General features: G+C 39.8%; 1 protein-coding gene and 3 pseudogenes across 4 annotated transcripts in view; all 4 read left to right on the top strand.

Annotated features, from left to right (window-relative positions):
• The first annotated feature begins 95 nt into the window (after nt 1–95).
• The window catches only part of LOC108415153, a 103,642-nt gene continuing 79,580 nt past the window's right edge, over nt 96–24,157 (top strand). The window contains exons 1-9 of one of the 4 annotated variants that reach the window (XM_037532758.1): nt 97–642; nt 4,446–4,606; nt 4,698–4,826; nt 4,994–6,665; nt 6,782–7,033; nt 11,394–11,804; nt 13,466–13,876; nt 15,098–15,508; nt 22,656–23,111. In XM_037532758.1, the coding sequence (XP_037388655.1) occupies nt 5,176–6,665; nt 6,782–7,033; nt 11,394–11,804; nt 13,466–13,876; nt 15,098–15,508; nt 22,656–23,111 (3,431 nt within the window). In that variant the 5' untranslated portion in view covers nt 97–642; nt 4,446–4,606; nt 4,698–4,826; nt 4,994–5,175. Of the gene's footprint in view, nt 643–4,445; nt 4,827–4,993; nt 6,666–6,781; nt 7,034–9,778; nt 9,925–11,393; nt 11,805–13,465; nt 13,877–15,097; nt 15,509–22,655; nt 23,112–24,157 lie in introns of those variants that run through there. The other 3 variants (XM_037532757.1, XM_037532756.1, XM_037532759.1) reach the window with 3 other exon arrangements.
• LOC119262150 lies at nt 11,822–11,946 on the top strand (annotated as a pseudogene).
• Nucleotides 13,894–14,018, top strand: LOC119262161 (annotated as a pseudogene).
• LOC119262114 lies at nt 15,526–15,650 on the top strand (annotated as a pseudogene).

Raw genomic sequence — 24,157 nt, forward strand, 5'->3', positions numbered from 1 at the left:
TTTCCTATGAGGCGCGTGGTGGCCTGAGCTTCAGCGCCTGCTGCCGGTGTTGTGCCAAATTCCGACTCCCCCTCGTGCACGCGCTTCACGTAAACATCTGGACGTTACGGACTGCACTCCGGATTTCTTGGGTTATTTCTATGTGTAAATAATGCTTTGTCTTTAATTTCCCTTCACAGCAAACAACACAACAGGATATAAAGCCAAGTAAGACTCGCCGTGATGGTTTAGAAGCGATTGTTGTTGCAGTGCTTGAGAACTGGTGGGACTGAATGCCTTTCAGTTATAACGATAAGTATTACGACCTATTAAACCCAGCTTTAAACCTCTGTCTAGAGCAAGAAAGTTCACATCTGGTGACCTGACTTTTTTCTCTTCATTGCATAATGCAAGAAAATTCTGCCGGGAAGTCCGACGGTCTGAAACGAAAAGCCCTAAACGCCGCTCTGGACGGCGTTTTTACACACAACGCACGCTTTATACGCCGTCGAAACCCTGAGGAATTCGGACCCTCTTGGCTTGCCATAGAAATGACCAGAGTAAGCCATCCGCTCCAAGAGCCTCTTGGCTTACCGTAGAGTTCTGACGGAGGGCGGCTGCGGTCAGTCAGCTCAGTGTGAGTTGACCGGGTGTAAAGGAGCAGTAAGTACTGAGATTGAATCTCTCCAGCTGATTTTATCCTCTGTCTGAAGCTGTATTTGGTTAGGAATGAGAGCAGTCTGATGTCAGTCTGGGGTTTTATTCGCTCTGAACATGTTGAAGAAAACTGCAGCTTCCTGTTGATCTTCTCTCGGAAGCTGAGTTTAAGAGCGAGTCCTACATATTAAAAGCGACACCGATAGGAGATGAACATCGTTTTCTCTTTAAACGTCTTCACTGACTGAGGAATCTGTGTCTGTTTTGGTCGATGTTTAAAGTTTTGTACGTGCTGGTTAGTTTCACTTTAGGTTTGAGTTTTCCTGGATTCCCTACAGGAATATTTTTTAGTGTTTAGTTAATTTCACTTTCAGAGCTGTTTGTAAAATCTCTGTGAAACAAAGTTCACATATCAACAAGGAAACAATCAGCTTAAATGTTAACTGAATGACATTCAGTTTTATCTTTATGAATGAGTGTTTTAAAGGAAAGTATTGGGTTGAGTGTCTAACGGGTGCAGTAATATCCGGTGAAACCTTTAGTGGGCAGCAGTGAGTGAGATTTGTTCGAGCTTTGTTCTTCAGTTAGAAGTAGGGATGGGCGATACCACTGATTTTTAGTTTGATCCGTGTGATTGACTGTTCCGGCTATAAAAAGCCTTCTGTGTGTTTAGCAATAAGGAGCGTTCTTTCTTTTTTTCGGCCTTGCATGATTCCCCTCCGCGTCGACAGACCTTTTTTTGTTAATTGTGATGTGCTGGCCTACAGGTACATGTGGGCCAGTGAAAGCACTTTGTGTAAATTTGTTTCTTTTTTTTAACAAAAGGGGTGGTCTGCCCTTTCTGTTTAACCTGTTGGACTTTATTTGTTTATTGGTAGTTTAGTATTGAGACGTTTAAACAGTCTCCTACTTTGAAGCTTTGGAGGGTTGTTGTAAGGCTGATCTGTTGTTGGTAGCAGATTATTATGAAATTTCTGGTCCTAAGACGGCTACTCAACAGGTGATAAGTGCTGAGAATGTAGTTGTAGCTGGTACATAGCCCATTGAAATTTCTAGTTCAGAGTTAGGGAATGTAGATGCATGTAGATGGTGAGTCTTCAGCTAAAGTTCCTGTTATAGGTGAGGAGCTGTTTTGCATTTGTTAATTGGTCAGAGTTTGGAAATTCTTAGGTTAGCTGTTCAATTAAAGGAGCTGATCTTGAAACTAAATGTCAGGAGCATTTGCATGTAAGACAGTATGAACTTGATTGTGGGTCTGCACGTTGTGTGGAAGCTGTGCCTTCTGCACCACAGGCTTCCACGTCTCCGGTGAATCCAGTTCCCAGTTCCCTTGTTTTAAATGCCCCTTCTTCGTCCCCTGAGTTGCCCTCGATTTTAGCAAACGATTTCGTTTGGTTCCCACTTTTGGGGAGACAGAGATTGATTCATACTTGGGTGCATCTGAGTGTATAGCTGCTGCTTTGTGCTGGCCTTGAGAGGTTTGGCCGCTTTTGTTGCAGAATAAATTGACTGGGAAAGCCCAAGAATTTCGGTCTGCTTTATCTCTTGAAGATAGCCGTAATTATGATTCACTAAAAGCCATTATTTTAAGGGCTTATGAATTGTCATGAGGCTTATCACTGAAAAATTTGTAGTCATATGAAAACAGCCAATCAGATATTTGTAGAGTTTGCCCATGAGAAGGGTACGCTTTGATAAATGGTGCCAGTGACTAATTTTGAGCAACCCTGTGAAGTTATTTTAATTTCATTATTAGTTAGATTTTAAAAATGTGTAAAAATGAGAGAATTTAAAAGAACGAAAAGTTTCTGCTGTGGCGCAAGCTGTGCTGGGTGTGCCGACAAATTTGTATTGATTCATAAAAGTACTTTCACTTCGCCTTTGTGTCGGGAATATTGTAGGAATTCAAGAACATCTAAACCATCGTCCCAAAATGAAGACGGTGAATGTAAACAGTGAATGAAAACAATGTGAATTTGATCATCTTTACGCTGTTTGTCCAAAATAGAAGAAAAAATCAAGGGACAAGCACCAGAAGGAGTTTCTTCTGTGCATGTTTCTCTGACTCGACTGGTTTCAGGATCGATTAAGGTTGCGGTCCGTCCTCAGCTACCCGTGGAGGGGGTTGACATTATTCTAGGGAATAATTTGGCTGGTGGAAAAGTGTTGCCCCTTCCAGAGGTAATTAATGATCCGCAGTCTGAATTGCAAGCGTCTCAAAAAGCAGTAGATATGGTGTCTGAATTTCTTTCTGTATTTCCTGCCTGTAATGCGAATGCAGTCTCAAAAGTCTGCATCATCGAAAGTCAATGGCCTCAACCTTTCTCTGCATGTTTTTCCCCATTTCTTGGGCTATGTAGTCTGAGTCCATGTCCATTGTTTGTGCTGCTGAATTAGAACTGCTACTGTCCATTGACAAAGAACTAATTGTTATGGAGCAGCAAAATGATCCATCCCTTTGTTCGCTATTATTATATTAATATTATTGTAGGTCATGCCATACATGTCAACTCACTGGTAAGACAAGTAAAGTTATTCCTCACGCAGAAGGAGGTTGATTATTTAAATGGTTTAGCAGTACCGAGTACTGATGCATGAATCGTGTGTTGATGGGCGTTTCTTATTGTCAGGTATACCTGGACAATATTAATGTATATTCCTCCCATTGTGCTGACCATGTGAAAATCCACCATGCTGTGTTTGGTCGATTACAAGAAGGTTAGTTAACTTAAACCCGGCAAAATGTGAGTTTGGCAAAACTACTGTGATTTACCTTGGTAAGCACGTTGGGCAAGGACAAGTTCACCTGGTTAGAAAGTGCGGGCAATTATGGAGTTCCTCATGCCACGTACTAAAGCAGTTTCTTGGTATGACAGGATGGATTTTGCTGAAATTTTTCTGATGTTGCCTTGCCTCTAATGAATTTGCTTCACTCCTGTGACTTTGTTTGCTCTGATGTATGTCTGAATGCTTTTTGACTGTTTAAAGTTGTTGCTTTGTAATGCTCCAGTACTGTCTGCCCCAGATTTCACAACACCTTTTTAAATTAGATGTGGATGCTTGTGCTACTGGTGCTGGTGTGGTTCTGTTACAGGATGACCAGAATGTAGTCGACCATTGTGACTTTTTATTCAAAGAAGTTTTTAAAACCATCAACTTAACAACACTACAACAGAGATGGAGAGCCTAGCATAGTTGTTGGCTCTGCAACATTTTGAAGTATATGTTTGTGTACCAGTCATTATATATAATGACTGGTATATTATATTGTATAGTGTGTATACACACACTATAATCCCCTAATTTTTCTTTCTCAGATGTGAAATGCAAAACAGCGCATCATTAGATGGGCTTTGATAGTTCAGGAGTTCAGCCTTGAAATTCACTATAAGAAGGGAAGAGTGTGGTAGCAGATGCCCTGTCTCATATACACTAAAGTAATCACTGATTTAACCAACATGAGTTGTTTTTTGGTGTGTCTGTGTTTTTGGAATGTTATTGTGTGTCTGGTAGTTTATTTGTGTTTTAGTTTCTAGAGTGTTTTCAGGTTGGTATTGCTGCATGACTTATTATTTATTTGTTTATTGTTAATTCTTGAAAGCCACAATCTTTTGCATAACCAAACAGCTTCTGCCTCCCATAAAACAATCCTTTGAGGAAATTAAGATATGAAGCACATTTTCAAATAAATGCATGTTGACATTGGATTACTGCCCTATTCTGAGTATGATGAGTTAACACGTTCACACAACAGAGCTGTACAGGTAGTGTGATTACTGAATGAGCTAAACCTGATTCTCATACCTCAGGTGGATGGAGCAAGACCGGATAGTTACTGTGCTGATGTTGAAGATGTATTATGGCTTGTGCTCAACAAGGTGCTGCTGAATACCTTACAAATAAATGGGCAGATCTGGTGACTAATCTACAAAACCTTCCTCTCATCATCGATAATCTCTGTCAGCACAAGGTATTCGGTGTCCATCAACTTGATGCTCTCAAAGCAGAGAAAACAGATTTTGACAAAGCAAGATTTATATTGGGCTTTGTCATTACACAAGGGGATGAAGCCAGTTATGAGTTACTCAGGATCCTCGATGTCACCAGGAAAAGGACATTACATCAAGATTTACACATCTGGATCAGCTATTTCCCCTTTGGGGAAGAGGTTGAAACCAGCTACAGTGTTGGTGAGTGTCTGGATGACAAAGAAAAATATGAATAACATGCTTTTGTCGCACACAGTTTTTCAATGTCTCATTTGGATCTACAGTTAAATATGTGCATATGTCTGCCCTGTAAAAAACGAAACTTAATAACACATACTACACTGTATTGACTATGTAATGAATTTCAGGTACGGAGCCCTGTCAGAACTACCAGAGAGAGCTTAAAGAAAAAGCTAAAACCATTCTTAAGAGACAGTGGAAGCAGCAAAATGATTACCTCAACTACAAGACAGAAGACTTCACTTACTTATATATACCTGTAGTCCTTGACACAGACACAGAGGTGAACTCTGCACAAAATAAAATTAAAATGAAAAACAGGAAGTGCAAGAAACTGCGTCACAAAAAACTAAGGAGCTACATTCCTGAGCAGAAACAGATACTCGCACCTGAAGACCTTCTGAACAGTCATGAAAAGACAGTCCTGCTTATAGGAAAACCTGGAATAGGAAAAACATCAGTCATCCACAAAATGCTGTTCCTCTGGTCCCAAAAAGACAACAGAGAATTAGACTACATGTTTTACTTTGATGAGGCTACACTAAGCCAGATCTCTAACCCCATGTCCTTGGAATCTCTTCTGTTTGGTCTGTATTGCAAACCACTGGAAAAAGATAAAAAGGAAGTTTTGCAGGATATCGACGAAAACTCTGAGAATGTTATCATTGTGTTTGATGGCATCAGTACTTTACAGAACAACCAATCTTTACAGAAGATCATGAACCAGGACCTTCCTGAGGCGAAGATTGTGCTGACATGCAGATCAGAGTTGGAAGATGATTCCTTTTTGTCAATCAGGTCTCCACGTAAGGTCTATGTTCAGGGGTTCAGTAAAGAGTCTGTCTGTAAATACTTTGAACAGGTGATGGGTTCTGATTCAGAGTTCCTGAGTTTAGTGTTGAACAATCAAGAACTGGTCAGTCTTTGTCATGTCCCAATGTATGCATTCATGGTGGCAGCCTGCATGTCTTTCAGAAACCCAACATCTCCCAAGTGTCCGCTGACCGTTACAGAAATGTTTGTCCAAATCCTCCGTCAAGACTTGAAAAAAGCTGGAAACAAAAAAAATAGTGAACTTGATGAGTATATAAAAGCCACCAGACCTCGATTAACTTCCCTGATGGAAAGTGCCTTTAACGCAACAATGCAGAAAGCTGTAAACCTATCAAACATTGACAGAGTTGATACTGAAATCAGTAAAGTTTTACTGAAAAAAATAACAATTAAAGACACTCCCACCTCCGTAGAACAGTACCATGCATTTCTGCACAATACAGTCCAGGAATTCTTCTCTGCAATGTGGCTGCTTGGAAATCCAGATGAGATGGTCAAGGTTCTCCAACTTTGTTACACAGAAAAGCGAAAACACCTGAAACACACAATTCCTTTCCTCTGTGGACTTCTGTTTTTGTTAAAACAGAATCCCAAACTGCTGAAAAGTTTCTTCTTCGAGGATCAAATCAAAAGAGCATCTGATTATGCACTCTTCAGAAATTTCATGAACACTTTGTTTCAGCTTCAGTCAGATGGAGAGCTTATGGATGATGATGAAGATGTTGATGCTGTCTTTGTGTGTCAGTGCCTGTATGAGTCTCAGTCACCTGATGCTTGCTTGCTGTTCCTGGAGAAAGTGAACTATCATCTTGACTTGAGTGGAAATGAGCTTGATCCACATCAGTGCTGTGCTGTGTCTTATGTGATCAGCCAGTCCAATGAAAGACAGGTTCATCTGAGCTTGGAGGACTGCAGTGTATCTGACGCTGGGATCCAGATGATTCTCAGAATAGCACCACATCTTAGGTATATATGTTTCCATGTGGAGTTGATCCTTTATATTAAATCTTTTTAAATTCAGTTTTTAATGAATATTTAGCAACACATTTAATAATCACCGTGGAACTGTGGTTATTTTACAGGTGCGAGTCTTCAACCCTGTCGGTGTTGGGTTGTGAGAGACCACATTTCACAACTATACTGGATGCTGGTGGGAGACAGATGCATCTTCCTGTTCTTGGTGAAGGATTCATGTTTAGAAAGGCTGGAAAGATCATAAGAGAAAGTTCAGAGAAAATCAGCCTCCATCTACACTTTGAAGAAGACTCACAGCAGCTCAGTGAAGACCTCTGCTGCATGATTTTCCAGAGACTTCCACAGATCAACTCCCTAAGGTACTGCAGCACTAGAGAAATATCACATGCCATTATATTTACTTAATAAAACCTTTATCATACAGTGCTGAGAGAAAATAAGTACATCACCTGAGGTGTAATTTCTACACATTGGAGTATGTGTGTTCTTGATTTAAATAAGTAAAGTTAATCTTATTAAGTATCATGGAAAATTGTTCTTTGCAATAATGTAAAAAGTCACAGAGTTGTTAGCTACCCTACTAGTTCTAATAGTTGATGACTCCCTGTTTGGCAGAGAAAACTTCTTTTAGCATCTCTTGTAATTGTCTAACAGTCTCCCACATCAGCTTGGAGAAATTTCCACCCACTTCTCCCTACAAAAGTTCTTCATTTGTGTGACGTTTGAGGGCTTTATTCTGTGTACTACCTACCCCACAGCATTTCTGTGAAGTTAAAATAACCTGACCTTTCCATAATTACCATTTGTTTTTTATTAATTTTTATGTAAATTCACTTGACACCTGAGTATTCTGGGGTATTGTCTATTGTTCTTGAGAACAAGGGCAAAGCTGTCTGATCTATTCATGCACTTTTCCACTGTCTAAACTTATCATGGTTCTTGGAGACTTTGTGCAGCATCCTCTGGTCAGTTCTTGGACTGTATTTAGTGTGAAGGCCTGACCTGGACTGATTGCCAGCAATTTAAAGTTTTCTCACCCTGTAGATAATCTTACAGATTTCAGTAACTTACACTGTATATAGCCTTAAAACCCTTCCCAAACTCAAAAAGGCATTTATAGTCTTTTTCCTTAAGGCCTCAGGGAGTTTTTTGATGTTGGCATTATGTAAGACACCTTGGTTTCTAAGACCAAACCACTGCACAAGTTTATCACTGTATGTTTATTTAAGGAAGTGCCCTCCAAGTTATTTTCTCTTTTCTATCATGTGCTTCTGTGTTGGTATACGGTATTCTTGGTATATTTGGTGTTCTAGTTTTAGGCGTATTGTGTAATTATAGCAGGAGTTTTATGCACAAGAAAACAGAATTTCTGTTCTTGTGAATTAGGACTGCAACAAATGACTAATTTGATAGTTGAATAATCGATTATTTAAATGAATAATTGATTATTCGGATTATGAATCACTACATTACCAAATAACTTTTATGTAGCTGTTAGCTTTTAAATTTAACTTGAGGTTGTTTTATGCATTTGCTAACTAACAAAAAACTTTCCTGCTAATACAAAATACACTGCTCCAAAAAATAAAGGGAACACTCAAATAACACATCCTAGATCTGAATGAATGAAATATTCTCATTGAATACTTTGTTCTGTACAAAGTTGAATGTGCTGACAACAAAATCACACAAAAATCATCAATGGAAATCAAATTTATTAACCAGTGGAGGCCTGGATTTGGAATCACACACAAAATTAAAGTGGAAAAACACACGACAGGCTGATCCAACTTTGATGTAATGTCCTTAAAACAAGTCAAAATGAGGCTCAGTATTGTGTGTGGCCTCCACGTGCCTGTATGACCTCCCTACAACGCCTGGGCATGCTCCTGATGAGGTGGCGGATGGTCTCCTGAGGGATCTCCTCCCAGACCTGGACTAAAGCATCCGCCAACTCCTGGACAGTCTGTGGTACAATGTGGCGTTGGTGGATGGAGCGAGACATGATGTCCCAGATGTGCTCAATCGGATTCAGGTCTGGGGAGCGGGCGGGCCGGTCCATAGCTTCAATGCCTTCATCTTGCAGGAACTGCTGACACACTCCAGCCACATGAGGTCTAGCATTGTCCTGCATTAGTAGGAACCCAGGGCCAACCGCACCAGCATATGGTCTCACAAGTGGTCTGAGGATCTCATCTCGATACCTAATGGCAGTCAGGCTACCTCTGGCGAGCACATGGAAGGCTGAAGGATGTTGCAGGAAGCAGATCGCTCTCCACGGCATCTCCAGATATGTCTGTCACATGTGCTCAGTGTGAACCTGCTTTCATCTGTGAAGAGCACAAGGCGCCAGTGGGCGCCAGCACGGTGTTGGGCTGTGAGCACAACCCCCATCTGTGGACGTTGGGCCCTCATACCATCCTCATGGAGTCAGTTTCTAATCATTTGTGCAGACGCATGCACATTTGTGGTCTGCTGGAGGTCTCTGGACACTACAAACCTTCTTGAAAAAAAAAAACATCTTCAAGACACAGCAAACCTTCTTGCCACAGCTCGCATTGATGTGCCATCCTGGACGAGCTGCACTACCTGAGCCACTTATGTCGGTTGTAGAGTCCGTCTCCTGCTACCACGAGTGTGAAAGCACCACCAACATTCAAAAGTGACCAAAACATCAGCCAGAAAGCAGAAAGGTACTGAGAAGTGGTCAGTGGTCCCACCTGCAGAACCACTCCTTTATTGAGTGTGTCTTGCTAATTGCCAATAATTGTCTGTTCCATTAGCACAACAGCTGTGAAATTGATTGTCAGTGTTGTCTATTAAGTGGACAGTTTGATTTCACAGAAGTTTGATTTACTTGGAAGTTATATTGTGTTGTTTAAGTGTTCCCTTTATTTTTTTGAGCAGTGTATATATTAAAAAACCTCCAATATATTTTTCCTGTCAAAATGCATCACCAAGGATGTGCAACGCAGCAGCAATAAAACATAGCAAAAGTAAATCAGTGTTCCTTTAATGAAGTAAATAAAAAAATCAGTCTAAAGTTACATGTTAAATGTAAACAGTGCAGTCTCTGGTCTGCTGTCTGTCTGAACTCTGCAAAGGTCTTGACTGAAACAGAGGAAAGTCAGCATCTCTCTGTGCTCATGTGAGAGTCTCGCTCTCCTCTGAGAGCAGATATTCACTCCCCACTGCAGAGAGACGTGCTCTGATGGAGCGGATGGGAAAGTGGCAAACTTCTTCATAAACAGTTAAGTTTGAATGATGTTGTGTAAACTCATTTCATTTCAGCGGTAACCATTGTCCAGCTACCCTCTGTGTTCATGGAGAACTTCCTCCTTAAACTTTTAGCGACTGTTTGTAATCGTTCTCCCGTGTTCGCCCAAACTGACTGCGTTTAACTCCCGGATTTTGTTCTTGAGGCTGCCATCGTGCTGCTGTTAACTCTCCAGTAATTGATAATTAAGATTAAGTTACCATTATTAGTCCCACAACGGGGAAATTTCACCTCTGCATTTAACCCATCCATGAAGTGAAACACCACATACACTCTAGTGAGCACACACACACACACACACACACACACTAGGGGGCAGTGAGCACACTTGCAGCCCAATCCGCAGCACACAGGGATTTAGGTGGGGTTAGGTGTCTTGCTCAAGGACACCTCAGCCATGTGCTGTCGGCTCTGGGGATCGGACTGGCAACCTTCTGGTCATGAGGCTGGTTCCCTAACCTCCAGCCCACGACTGCCCCCATGGGAGGTAATGTCAAAGCGTTCCTAGTGAGCGCGAGAAAGAGCATAATGACGTCGCCAACTATTCGACTGCTAAATTAATTGCCAACTAATTTGGTCGTTGATTTTCGTCGAGTAATCATTGCATCTCTATTCTCAGTACTATAAATGGGTGTTGAATATGTGTTGAAAATAAGATCAGTATCATTATAACAATCAAATATTCACCCAGGCAAATATAATGAAAAACACACTTTTATTGGGATCTACTTAAATTTTCATAACACTGTAGATGCACAAAATATTATTATAAGAACATTTTAGAACAGCTTTAACAAACTGGCTGTCACTTGTGTCAAACACTATAACAAATTCTTGTGGTGTTTATCCTGTTTGTTCACTAAAAGGTGGAAAACTACAAATAATGTCTATTCCAGTAAGATTACACAAACAGAATGTCCTCAAAACTAGATAAAGGACATAATATAAACACTGTAAACTGTAATTTTCTCAACTGTTATTTACTGTTTCAGTATTTTGCCTTTTTGGGTTTTTTTTTGGTATATCGGTGACCTTTCCACTGACCAGCTTTAAGCAGTTCCTTTCGACAGTATAGTATTTATCACCTTTCTGTAGCTTCTTTAGTCTTGAAAACAACCTCCCACTGCTTTGTAATGCTTTTCTGAAGTAGCAAAAAAGCAGCGACTCTCCACAGATCATTCATAGTGTTGGGAATTTTCTTCTCCCTGCGTAGCCTCACCAGACCTAAATGGGTTTTAAATCATGTCTGAATTTCAGCTAAACAGATGTGTTATTGTGCATTGTCATGTTTGAATTGCTAATGTCTTTGCAAGGTCTGTTCTGTAAACCGTTTAACACTGTTGTAATGAATATTGTGACCATACTGTTGGATTTAATTAGCCTTTTCACTGCTGCTGGTTTCTCCCTCTCTCCTGTTTCTGAATCGTTTTCTGTCTCTACAGATTCAGATCTCCACAGAGTGAGAGTGATGAGTGGAGAAAGAGAGTGAATTCATTCCTCATGGATCTGTGTCTGCAAGCAGCTCTATATCAGAAAGAGGACCTTCACCCAACTGTAAAAAGGCTGATGTCATGCGCTTCTGCTGAAGAAGGAGAGTTTCTGCTGGATCTGTTCTCACGTGTGAAGAACTATGAGACTCAGACAGGCAGGAATGTTCTTCCAGCATTACAGCCAGTTTACCAGTCGGCTCCTGCAGTCTGGATCATAAACCTCTCAGAGAGAAAGAGCTCCCTCTTCCTAGAAGTGCTGAAACTCCAAACAGTGAAGAAACCAGTAGAGCTGACAGGCTGGTCAGATGAAGAGAGTGAAGTGAGGAGTTTCCTTCAGTGTCTGTCCTACATCTCCCGGCTGAGGTGAGTGTTCATGTTTATTCGCTTCTCGGCCTTTTGGCTAAGATCAAGTGTAGTATCTGTTCTTATCAGTTTAATATCTTATACATCCTCTATATGAGGGCTACATATTATATAGTCGTGGGCTGGAGGTTAGGGAACCAGCCTTGTGAGCGGAAGGTCACTGTCACCACTGAAAGACCAACAGCCACAGACTTTAACGTTTCCTCCTCTTTCCTCCTGCCTCCTTTAAAGTACTCAGAGCAGTGTAGTTACAGTTCTTCTCCAGGATTTCTCCACATTGAGTCTATCATCAGTTTGATGTTGTGCTGAAGTGTTTTTCTTTTCTGAATCAGCTTTTATTCTGGTAAAGATTTTATAAAATAACAAAGAACATCATTAAAGTATATTTCCTGTATTTCCCTCACCACTTCTGTCTAAATAAGGACATACAGTAATGAGTGAATATCGTTTTGTAATGTGTGTCAGTCTTAGTATTTGTTATTGATTTATTTGATGATTTTTTTGTGTAGTATGTTTTTATTCAGAGTGTTACTGTAAGACTGTTTGTGTACTTTGCATTGAGTAAGTGTTATAGGAGATTAATGGATATTCACTAATGAGGATTTGCCCTGTTAATCGTTACTGTTTAAAGGAAACTTCTGATTTGAAACCCTTTGAAATGTGATCTATTTGATATTCACTTCTCCTCATACCTGACCCTTTCACTGGTCCAGTGCAGATAAAATCAAAATTATTCATATGACTGTATATAAATGCACACAGTAATTAGACATGTGTTTGAATCAGATGTGCAGTCTGCTGAGCAGTTCCCTCTGGAACAGCTGAGAAGTTGGAACTCCTCAGTTTTTCAGTGGAAATTCCAAACTGAATATTTCTATTATAAGAACTGAATCTACACCCAAGAGCACAAAGGTGTGAGCAGTGCTGTGGTTTAGGAACATGATATGAATCTGACATAGACCTTTTCTTAGGACCTTTCTCAGGAAGATCTTGTTGAATGAGGCCTGTTATTTCCAGGTGTAAGAAATATGTGCTTATGGTAAATATTCTGTATTGAAAAGATTTAAATTTGCTTATGAGAGATAATCTAAATCGCTTCACATTAAAGCAAATATAATGAGAAGACAAAGTAATTTCACTACAGTTTTAATGGTGTCAACAGTGGGGCATTTTTCGGCTAACATTCTTTTCTCTCTCTCTTCATTTTATTTTTGAAATGTCAGCCTTTTCACTAAATCTTATTCAGTAAATAGTATAAAAGTATGTACAGAAAACGGGGATGGATGTCCCGGTGGGAAGGGCAGGGATGGAGTGTGTAAGGGGTTGTTTTTTATTACTTCCTTCAGTCTGTAATGTTGTGATAAAATGCCGCTTGATTAACAGAAAATAAATGTAAAAATGATCATAAAAAATAGTGAGGCGTTTTTTAACCTTAATTTCACCAGGCAGGCCATTAAGAACATATTACTGACAGTGGTGGCCTGGGTTTCCTCTCAGTCATATACAGTGACTGACCATGGGACAGTAACAAGCTGAGCTACTGAGATTCTTCTGAATGTTGGTGTTACAGCAGCAGACCTGTGAAACGGCTACAGTGGAGACTTTCACTGCTGCTGGTTTCTCCCTCTCTCCTGTTTCTGAATCGTTTTCTGTCTCTACAGATTCAGATCTCCACAGAGTGAGAGTGATGAGTGGAGAAAGAGACGGAATTCATTCCTCATGGATCTGTGTCTGCAAGCAGCTCTATATCAGAAAGAGGTCATTTACACAACTGTAAAGAGGCTGATGTTATGCGTCTGTGCTGAAGAAGGAGAGTTTCTGCTGGATCTGTTCTCACATGTGAAGAACTATGAGACTCAGACAGGCAGGAATGTTCTTCCAGCATTACAGCCAGTTTACCAGTCAGCTCCTACAGTCTGGATCATAAACCTCTCAGAGAGAAAGAGCTCCCTCTTCCTAGAAGTGCTGAAACTCCAAACAGTGAAGACACCAGTAGAGCTGACAGGCTGGCCAGATGAAGAGAGTGAAGTGAGGAGTTTCCTTCAGTGTCTGCCCTACATCTCCTGGCTGAGGTGTGTGTTCATGTTTATTCGCTTCTCGGCCTTTTGGCTAAGATCAAGTGTAGTATCTGTTCTTATCAGTTTAATATCTTATACATCCTCTATATGAGGGCTACATATTATATAGTCGTGGGCTGGAGGTTAGGGAACCAGCCTTGTGACCGGAAGGTCACTGTCACCACTGAAAGAACAACAGCCACAGACTTTAACGTTTAACTTAAACCCTTTGAAATGTGATCTATTTGAAATTCACTCCTCCTCATACCTGACCCTTTCACTGGTCCAGTGCAGATAAAATCAAAATTATTCATATGACTGTATATAAATGCACACAGTAATTAGACATGTGTTTGAATCAGATGTGCAGTCTGCTGAGCAGTTCCCTCTGGAACAGCTGAGAAGTTGAACTCCTCAGTTTTTCAGTGGAAATTCCAAACTGAATATTTCTATTATAAGAACTGAATCTACACCCAAGAGCACAAAGGTGTGAGCAGTGCTGTGGTTTAGGAACATGATATGAATCTGACATAGACCTTTTCTTAGGACCTTTCTCAGGAAGATCTTGTTGAATGAGGCCTGTTATTTCCAGGTGTAAGAAATATGTGCTTATGGTAAATATTCTGTATTGAAAAGATTTAAATTTGCTTATGAGAGATAATCTAAATCGCTTCACATTAAAGCAAATATAATGAGAAGACAAAGTAATTTCACTACAGTTTTAATGGTGTCAACAGTGGGGCATTTTTCGGCTAACATTCTTTTCTCTCTCTCTTCATTTTATTTTTGAAATGTCAGCCTTTTCACTAAATCTTATTCAGTAAATAGTATAAAAGTATGTACAGAAAACGGGGATGGATGTCCCGGTGGGAAGGGCAGGGATGGAGTGTGTAAGGGGTTGTTTTTTATTACTTCCTTCAGTCTGTAATGTTGTGATAAAATGCCGCTTGATTAACAGAAAATAAATGTAAAAATGATCATAAAAAATAGTGAGGCGTTTTTTAACCTTAATTTCACCAGGCAGGCCATTAAGAACATATTACTGACAGTGGTGGCCTGGGTTTCCTCTCAGTCATATACAGTGACTGACCATGGGACAGTAACAAGCTGAGCTACTGAGATTCTTCTGAATGTTGGTGTTACAGCAGCAGACGTGTGAAACGGCTACAGTGGAGACTTTCACTGCTGCTGGTTTCTCCCTCTCTCCTGTTTCTGAATCGTTTTCTGTCTCTACAGATTCAGATCTCCACAGAGTGAGAGTGATGAGTGGAGAAAGAGACGGAATTCATTCCTCATGGATCTGTGTCTGCAAGCAGCTCTATATCAGAAAGAGGTCATTCACACAACTGTAAAGAGGCTGATGTCATGCGCTTCTGCTGAAGAAGGAGAGTTTCTGCTGGATCTGTTCTCACATGTGAAGAACTATGAGACTCAGACAGGCAGGAATGTTCTTCCAGCATTACAGCCAGTTTACCAGTCAGCTCCTGCAGTCTGGATCATAAACCTCTCAGAGAGAAACAGCTCCCTCTTCCTAGAAGTGCTGAAACTCCAAACAGTGAAGAAACCAGTAGAGCTGACAGGCTGGCCAGATGAAGAGATTGAAGTGAGGAGTTTCCTTCAGTGTCTGCCCTACATCTCCTGGCTGAGGTGAGTGTTCATGTTTATTCGCTTCTCGGCCTTTTGGCTAAGATCAAGTGTAGTATCTGTTCTTATCAGTTTAATGTCTTATACATCCTCTATATGAGGGCTACATATTATATAGTCGTGGGCTGGAGGTTAGGGAACCAGCCTTGTGAGCGGAAGGTCACTGTCACCACTGAAAGACCAACAGCCACAGACTTTAACGTTTCCTCCTCTTTCCTCCTGCCTCCTTTAAAGTACTCAGAGCAGTGTAGTTACAGTTCTTCTCCAGGATTTCTCCACATTAAGAGTCTATCATCAGTTTGATGTTGTGCTGAAGTGTTTTTCTTTTCTGAATCAGCTTTTATTCTGGTAAAGATTTTATAAAATAATAAAGAACATCATTAAAGTATATTTCCTGTATTTCCCTCACCACTTCTGTCTAAATAAGGACATACAGTAATGAGTGAATATCGTTTTGTAATGTGTGTCAGTATTAGTATTTGTTATTGATTTATTTGATGATTTTTTGTGTAGTATGTTTTTATTCAGAGTGTTACTGTAAGACTGTTTGTGTACTTTGCATTGAGTAAGTGTTATAGGAGATTAATGGATATTCACTAATGAGGATTTGCCCTGTTAATCGTTACTGTTATTTCACCGTATCTTCCTGCTGAGATTTGCGGCTTTATATTGTTCTCACCACTTATGTCTAAATAAGAACATGTGGTAATGAATGCAGAATTGTAGGCTAATCATTTTATTTGGTATAATCTTTATAATTAATGTGAAAAAGACAAAATCTTCAGTTTTAATTAAACAACTATTTTGTATTAATGTATTTCATTCATATTTTTACGTCAGTCCTTTTGTCACTCTTTCAGCGGAGGTGAGTGGTGCGCCCCCTCTCTATGTAAAGTGACCCGTTCTCGAGAGAAGGCTTAATTAAGTATCCATAATGTGGCAGGTGTAGTTTAAAGCCTCTATCTACTCATTTTCATGATTTTCCTCTAATTATTATCTGGAGTTTTTGTGATGTTTTTACACTGATGTGTCAGAGAAAGAATAATGTTGGTTTTTTAAATGAGTTTTTCTGTTTTCTTGAGTTTGATTTAAGTTTGTTGGGACTGAATTGGTGCAGGTGACGACAGATCAGCTAAACTGGCAATCAGAGTTAACAGTGTGTTTAAAAAAGTCAGCAATACGTACGTCAGTTACTCGCGTTCTTCTCCCTCACATAAAGTACCTGCTCTCCTGCTGCTCTGAGTCTCAGACAAAACTCTCAGCAAGCAGGTTCTTTAAGCCTTTTAGGGAGGCACCAAATTAATTTATACTGAAAAATGACGTGTTTAATGACGCTGTTGCCCTTTTCTAGTTCCTGGACGTAGACGGGAACCAGAGTGGAGCTTCTACCCCTCAGCTCCAGGGCCAGAGCCGACTGCTCTAGGCTAACACCCACTTTAACACGTTATTTTACCACAGCGAGTCACAGCGGGGCGCCTTAAAGTTTCCCAGCTTATTCAGTTTCCAGCATTCGAGCCAAACGTAACTCCAGAAAGAGTAAAGAAAAGAACAGAGCGGCTAAGTTTAACTAGCATTACAGTGAGGCAGCTAGACAGCAGCTTCTCAGCAAGCGCGCATGCACGCCCACCCTCAAACCCACCCTCACGCAGGCAGGGGAGGGAGATTCCTCCTTTATATTTACCCTGTTGTAGTGTGATATACTTAATTCTAGGTTTTCGCCCCTGCCAAATAAATCCATTTGTCCCAGTCTCTAAATTGCTGATCTGATATCTCTACTGGTAAACTTTGAAAAAGATCAAATAATCAAGGTGGTACATTCATTTGGTTTGTTTCTCCCCTCTTGAAACGGGTGCAGTAAAAACTTGATTCATGGGTGCATTGCAATGCGGACATGAACGATTCTGAATCGATTCATAAATGTCAAAAATTGATTTTCTAAATATTTATTTTATATAATGTTGACAGAACTTAAAGGCGGAAATTGGAAGTGGGCAAGTCTGGACAATCTGTAGCCGCACATAACAAAAACACAGCTGGATGAGCGAGAAATCCGACCAGCTCTGCATTGAAAACTAGTTTAGGTCAGGAGTCACAACCCAAATGTTCAGACGAGACATTTTGTCCTTTCAGCTAAAATCAGATCACCTTGGGAGCCGCAACGTTTAATGTCCAGCTTGTCTCAGTGTGTGCTGATGTCCTAGTGCAGGCTAAACAATATGAATGAAAACGTGGACTCACTTTGCTCTGCTTTAAGCTTTAGTTATAGCCGCTTTCCTCCCGTCTCCGCCAGAAAACTTTTCCTCAGAAGTTTAGCAGCTTATTGTAAAATGTCTCTAAGTGGTGTTTGACTGATTTACGGGTCTGAAGTTGCTTCTTATTCTCCAGCTTCTCGTTCAAATTTTTCCGTTCCACCACGGGAAAATTCGAAAGAGAAGCGGCTTCATCTTTACAACTTTTTAGAGAGAGACAGTCTCTTGTGGCAGATTTAACGTACCAGGAAACAACTGCAGTGTTTATAAATGCGATTAAGTCCGTCCGTCTCCAAATGTTGGTCTTAATCTGTGTCTTTTTGTAGCTCCTGGCGAGACTTCGCTGCTATGTGACCTTCAGTCATATAGTCAGTCGTTGAGAACCAGGGCTTTCATGCCATGTTGCACACTTTGCAGCTGAGATTCAGAATCCAGTCTCAACAATATTTTATGCATTTGCATTATGGATCATTACAAATACTTTGCTTTAAAACTACCAAGTCCTCACAAATCAGGAAAATAGAAATCCTTTACGTTTTATAATCGCATCACAGCACTCTGAATCGTTATCGAAACGTGAGGTGTCTAAAGATTCCCACCCTTACTCTTGATTAACGTGAGACATGGGATAAGGTTCCATCTTTGTTTATCTGCCTTTATTTTTTTACGTTTAAGGGACGGTAGTTTACTTGAAACAAAGCTGACAATTCTTTTGGTAAAAACAATCCTAAATACACTATTTTATTTGACTGCCAATAGAGCTCATATGCATCCCTGAGACTTTTAGGGGGATGTAATTTAATGTAATCACTTGAGTCTTTTGTATATTGAGTTTTTGTCCTGAAAGAGCCCCATACTCTTCCAGGGTATTTATCAGTTCCAGGAATGACTTGAGTGGGCTGCCCCAGGTACACTAAACCATCATCTGCAAATAATGCAAGTTTTCTTTCAATACCAGTTACCTCAGTTCATTTCATTTCTCTGGTCTGTTTGATTACTTGACTTAAAGGTTCAATCAATAAAGTTCCTCGTTCTAACACAAATGAGCTTGTCATGATTGGCCCCTCCCAATCCTGTCCATGTGCTTTTTGTTTACTTTTTCATCCATGTGCATTTGTTTTGGTTCAGTCCAGGCCTCTTGTTGTCTTGCTCCACCCCCGATTGTTACCACCTGTTTCCACCCTCGTCTTGCCTGTCATATAAGCCCTGTGTTTGCCCTGGCCTGTGTTGGTCTTTGTTGGTATGTCTGTAAGCCTGTTTGATATCTGTGATGTCTGTGTGGTGTGAAGTATTTGGATTTCTGTGTTTCTCGTTATGTCTTTCCCTCCATTTCTCCATGTTGGCTCGTTAAACCTGGACTGTCTTGACCCTGATTTTGGATTTGCCCATAATAACTCTTGCTTGTCTCTGAACATGTACATGCGTCTGCCTGTCTAAATCCTGTCTGGTCTAAATGAATTTGGCTTGGCTGACTGGCCCATAATTTCCACAATCGAGATTATCTTTTCTGTTTTTAGGTGTAACTGAAATCATTGCTTCCCTCCATGAGGGTGGAATCTCACCTGTATCTGTTATGCAGTTCATGGCCCACAACATGACTGGGACTAGTTGTTCTTGGAAGATTTTATAAGCTTTTTAGTTGTGCCTGCATTTGTTCTAATTTCTGAGCCCATAATCCAACGTATTTAAAATCAGATCTGCTTCTCCTCTTCTAACCGCTGGGATTAGATGGTGTGTGTGTGTGTGTGTGTGTGTGTGTGTGTGTGTGTGTGTGTGTGTGTGTGTGTGTACTCTTCTATGTTCTGCTTTATATGAGGAAAAATACAAGTGTTTGAAACCCATAGATTTAGGAACATAGATTTTAGTTTAACATGTTCAGTTTTGTTTGTGTTTGTGGAGATATGAGATATGTGTCCTTTCTTTTTTAAGTTTAGATAAAATTTTCTGTCTCTTAATTATATTTAAGAAACCGTTGACATTAAAAGAATTTTTTTATATTAGAATCCATCTGCATTCCTCTTTATGCAGAGAAAAATAAGTAAATAAACCCATCTCTCCATGACCTCTCTTTAAGACATAACAGACGCATCCCCTTAAAAACAAGAACAACTGTAAATCAACAAGATATGAGAAACAACTGGAAAAGCTCTTGGTGGTTCGAAAGTGAGGTCTTCATGCAGACCTTAAACAAGTCAAATCTCTGGAGGGAAAGCCTCCATCTTTTGTCCTTTTAAGAGGGCCCTCCATTACTCGCCTTTAATGGCATCTCCCATCATTCCCTTACTTTGCTTTATCCGACTATTACCTCCTCTATGCTTCATGAGGCTGGTAAATTACAATAATAGAAACTCTCATTATGACCGCTATTCCAACTGAAACTAACTCCACTCAATCATTCAATTCAAATGCAGGCTTTTTCTTTCTTTTGTTCCCTCATGTTTAATGTTGGTACCTGGCTTAAAAGGTCATCTATTCTAGTCTATTCTAACACTTGAAGACCTCATTTTTCTCTGAAGCCCGTCGCCCCTTTGTCTCAGTTGCCACGTTTTGCCCGTAGCCTGCTTTGTTGCCATGTCAGCCGCCATATCTGATCAAGCAGCTTGTCAGGCTGAGAGACCACTGTTACAGGCAGCCCCAGTCCACCATGTCTCATGTTGCCTCCTCCACTGACTCATAGGTTACTGTCCCTTCATCATAAAATCCCGCAAAGCTACAGAGTCCAGACCTTTATGTTGTTGTGTTTTAATGCTTGTTGTGCTTTGGCGTTTCCCTTTGATTGATGAGCTTTCCGGACGCATAATCGTGATCCAGGCTTATTTTGCTGTTATTCCACACGAAGCCTCTCCTTTGCCATGCCGGTTTAAAGACTTCTTCCTTTGTTCTGTAGTTAAGAAATCTGCCGACCAGCGATGTTGGCAGTGCTCCGGTTGCAGTCCCTAAGCCCAAAGCGCTCTATGTGAATGTATTTTGAGATTCTCTCTAAGCTTGTTTTCAGCAAAAGTCATCATGGAGCCTGCACTCCCCTCAGACCCCTCTGGAACCCCGTATATCTTCACGTTCTCACTCCTTGAACGACTCTCCTGGTCCATTAGGCTACCTTGAAGCTGTATCTGAAGCATCTCAGCCAGAACCTCTTCCGTGCTTTGTATTCTTTCTTCGTTCTTCATTCCCACTTTTGCATCATCCATCCTCGAAGTAACTTTCGCAATCTCTCCTTTAATATCTTCGAGCTGACCCTTACAGTCTTCTTGAAGGTTCCACATTTCTCTTAAAATCAACTCCAGATTCACTGCTTCTGCTGTTTCCTCTGCTCGTCCACCATCATGGCTGGTGGTGTTGGCTGATGAAGCGCTACCACAAGAGTCTACCACACGTTTTTCTGGTTGATGGGTTGTTTTTTTGGCCTTAAACCTAGTCGCCATACCTGCCCCATCTGCCATGTAGTATTTCTGATCACTTCTTGGTAGTAAGTTCGAAGTTCTGGGATGTTTCTTGCACTTTAGGTCAGTAAGCAGAACCCTTTCTTGGTATGTCTACTGGAATGTTAAAAATGTTCAATAAATATTTATAAATTGCAGTTTAGTAATTGCTTTTTCTTTAAAAACCAAGACAAATTTATAACTAATTCATGCAGTGGTGAAAAAAGTGGTAACATGAATGAAACGCTGTGTAATTAGACCTCTAAAGTGACCATTAGATATGGAATGAACCTACACATATATATCGCTGCTGTGGGAAGAAAACCTCGTATCTCCAAAACGGTGACTTTACAGGAGAAGTAAAAACATGCTTTACTTTTAATGTAAGGCAATGAAACCAGACTTTTTCGTTTCTTTTGGTCCATTCATCATGAAATTAACACACAATGTAAAGGACAACAGGCATTTTCAAATTATGTCAAAAACTGAAAAACGACAATATAAATATTTCCTGGATTTTCATTACATGTCCTGAAAATCATAAAGTGAGGAATTTTGTCAGGGTGTGAAATATTTTACTGGCTGATGCATCATTTACACGTAAAAGGGAAAATGAGTTTAGCAGTCTGATACTGGAATTCCAGAGGATGATAAGTCAATAAATTAGCTTCTGATTTTTAGGTTTCACACACACTGACACACGTGTAGTAACTAGTGGACTGATTTCTCTTCTTTAAACTCTCTTAAATGAACAGTTTAGTGGATAACAGCACTGTCCAGCAAACAGGAGACCAGAGTTCAGTTCTAAGCATAAACACCACTGCTGTCTTGATAGATAATCAATAATCTACTAGAGGAATAAAATGTGAAGGTCAGTAATCTCTCTAAAGAGTTTTAACTTGTCTTACTTTCACTGTACTTCTTAGGTTTTTCTGCTTTTTCTTTTTTGAATTATGAATTTATGGTTTGAAAAGTCTTTCACGTCCCACTCCCTACAGTCTATATATGCAAATGAAGCTGCAGAAACAGCTCATTAAAGTAACTGTTTATATGATGTCATGAAAACCAACACATTTACATTCATCCTCTTCATTCTGCCTTTTTTCTGCCCCAACTCATTTACACTGACGTTATAAGGAGAGTTTCATTCCAGACTTGGTTTTGAATGAGACACAAAAAGGTCTTTCTATCAGAAAATGGATCGTTTACATAAATCACTCTTAAAGAAGAAAACAGCAGCAGGTTTAATTCTAATGTACAAAAGACGTTAAAATGGTGATGTAGAAATGAATTACAGCTGGTTTTGGTACATAAAATCCCACAAATGTTATAAATGAACTTCAGTGAGAAAAATACAATATAAGAAAAATGAGGATATGAGCTCCTTAATATATGAGTGGTTTGGTATAAAAGCTGTTTCTGTCGTCGTGTTTTATGATCAGTGTTTTCTACACTAAGTACCGTTTACTCTTTTTCTTGTAGAATTTCTTCTAAGTCGTACATCAGCAACGGCATCCAGATGTTTCTGGGTTTGTTGATTAAAGCAGCAGAGAGTGAGAGACAGACAGGAGAGAAGACCCTGGAGCTGTTAACATCAGTGTGCACTTACAGCTCTTTTCCTTATGGACATACTTACAGCTCTTTTCCTTATGGATCCACTCAAAGCTCTAAACAGAGAGAGTTTCTGCTGGATCTGTTCTCACATGTGAAGAACTATGAGACTCAGACAGGCAGGAATGTTCTTCCAGCATTACAGCCAGTTTACCAGTCGGCTCCTGCAGTCTGGATCATAAACCTCTCAGAGAGAAAGAGCTCCCTCTTCCTAGAAGTGCTGAAACTCCAAACAGTGAAGAAACCAGTAGAGCTGACAGGCTGGTCAGATGAAGAGAGTGAAGTGAGGAGTTTCCTTCAGTGTCTGTCCTACATCTCCCAGCTGAGGTGAGTGTGAGGTCTTTCTGTAATGTCTGTTAAAGATCATCACTGTTGATGTTATGCTGTGAAATATACAGTCATACTCAAAAGTTTTCACACCCCTGATCAAAGTGCATGTTCTATTGTTTTTCTATGTGAAAGTAAGTTAAACATCCTCTACCCAGAACACACTTCTGCACATTTTAATGCACAATTACTGTTTATTACCTGAATTTAAAGTATTTAAAAACATAACAAATGGTCTGTGCAAAGGTTATGACAGATTTATTTTTTTATGTTTTATTACAATATTTTAACCTCAGTAAATATATATAACACTAAAATTAGCATGAAATGTCATATCTAAGTTTATTCCCTGAGAAAAATGAAAGTAGAAGCACTTTTTACATGAGCATGTGCTGTTTTCCTGATTATAAAACCATATTTCAGCTTTTCAGCTGTTTTTTTTCACCAGTGTACTTGAACTTTTACTGAAATAAGGAACTTGTGTAATTCTACCATCTCTAATTACAGTGTGACGCTGTGTTTGGTTGATGTGTTTAGCACTTAATATTGTAATAATTACCCAGTAATGTAATAATTTCAGACATGTAATAAAAATGTGGCGCTTAACTGATTCAAAAATGTAATTAGTGCCTAATAATGTAATAGAATGTTATTGTAATAATGTTTTTACCAGTAATGTAATACCTTAATACGGTATTGGGAATGTTTTACCTTCTCAGGTTAATCATTTATAATAACATATTACATTACTGGGACTTTATTATATGGGTGACAGTTTATTTTGAGTCGTGATTTTTAGATGAAAAACACTTAAAAGCCTCTCAGTAATAAATCAACATCATATCAGTGATGTAGCAGCAGTGAAGTGTCTGAATACATTCAGTAGATTATTAATGTTTTACTGTTATATTTCCAGTTTGGTCATTTTAATACAGTTTTACTTTATTGGGAGTTTATTATATTTATGAGTTGACCATATGTTTTAAATGGATGATGTAATACTGTTGTCTGGTGATGTAACACCGTGTTTATTTTCAGTCCACATT

The sequence above is a fragment of the Pygocentrus nattereri genome, chromosome 22 (genome assembly GCF_015220715.1).
Source record: "Pygocentrus nattereri isolate fPygNat1 chromosome 22, fPygNat1.pri, whole genome shotgun sequence".
NCBI lineage: Eukaryota > Metazoa > Chordata > Actinopteri > Characiformes > Serrasalmidae > Pygocentrus > Pygocentrus nattereri.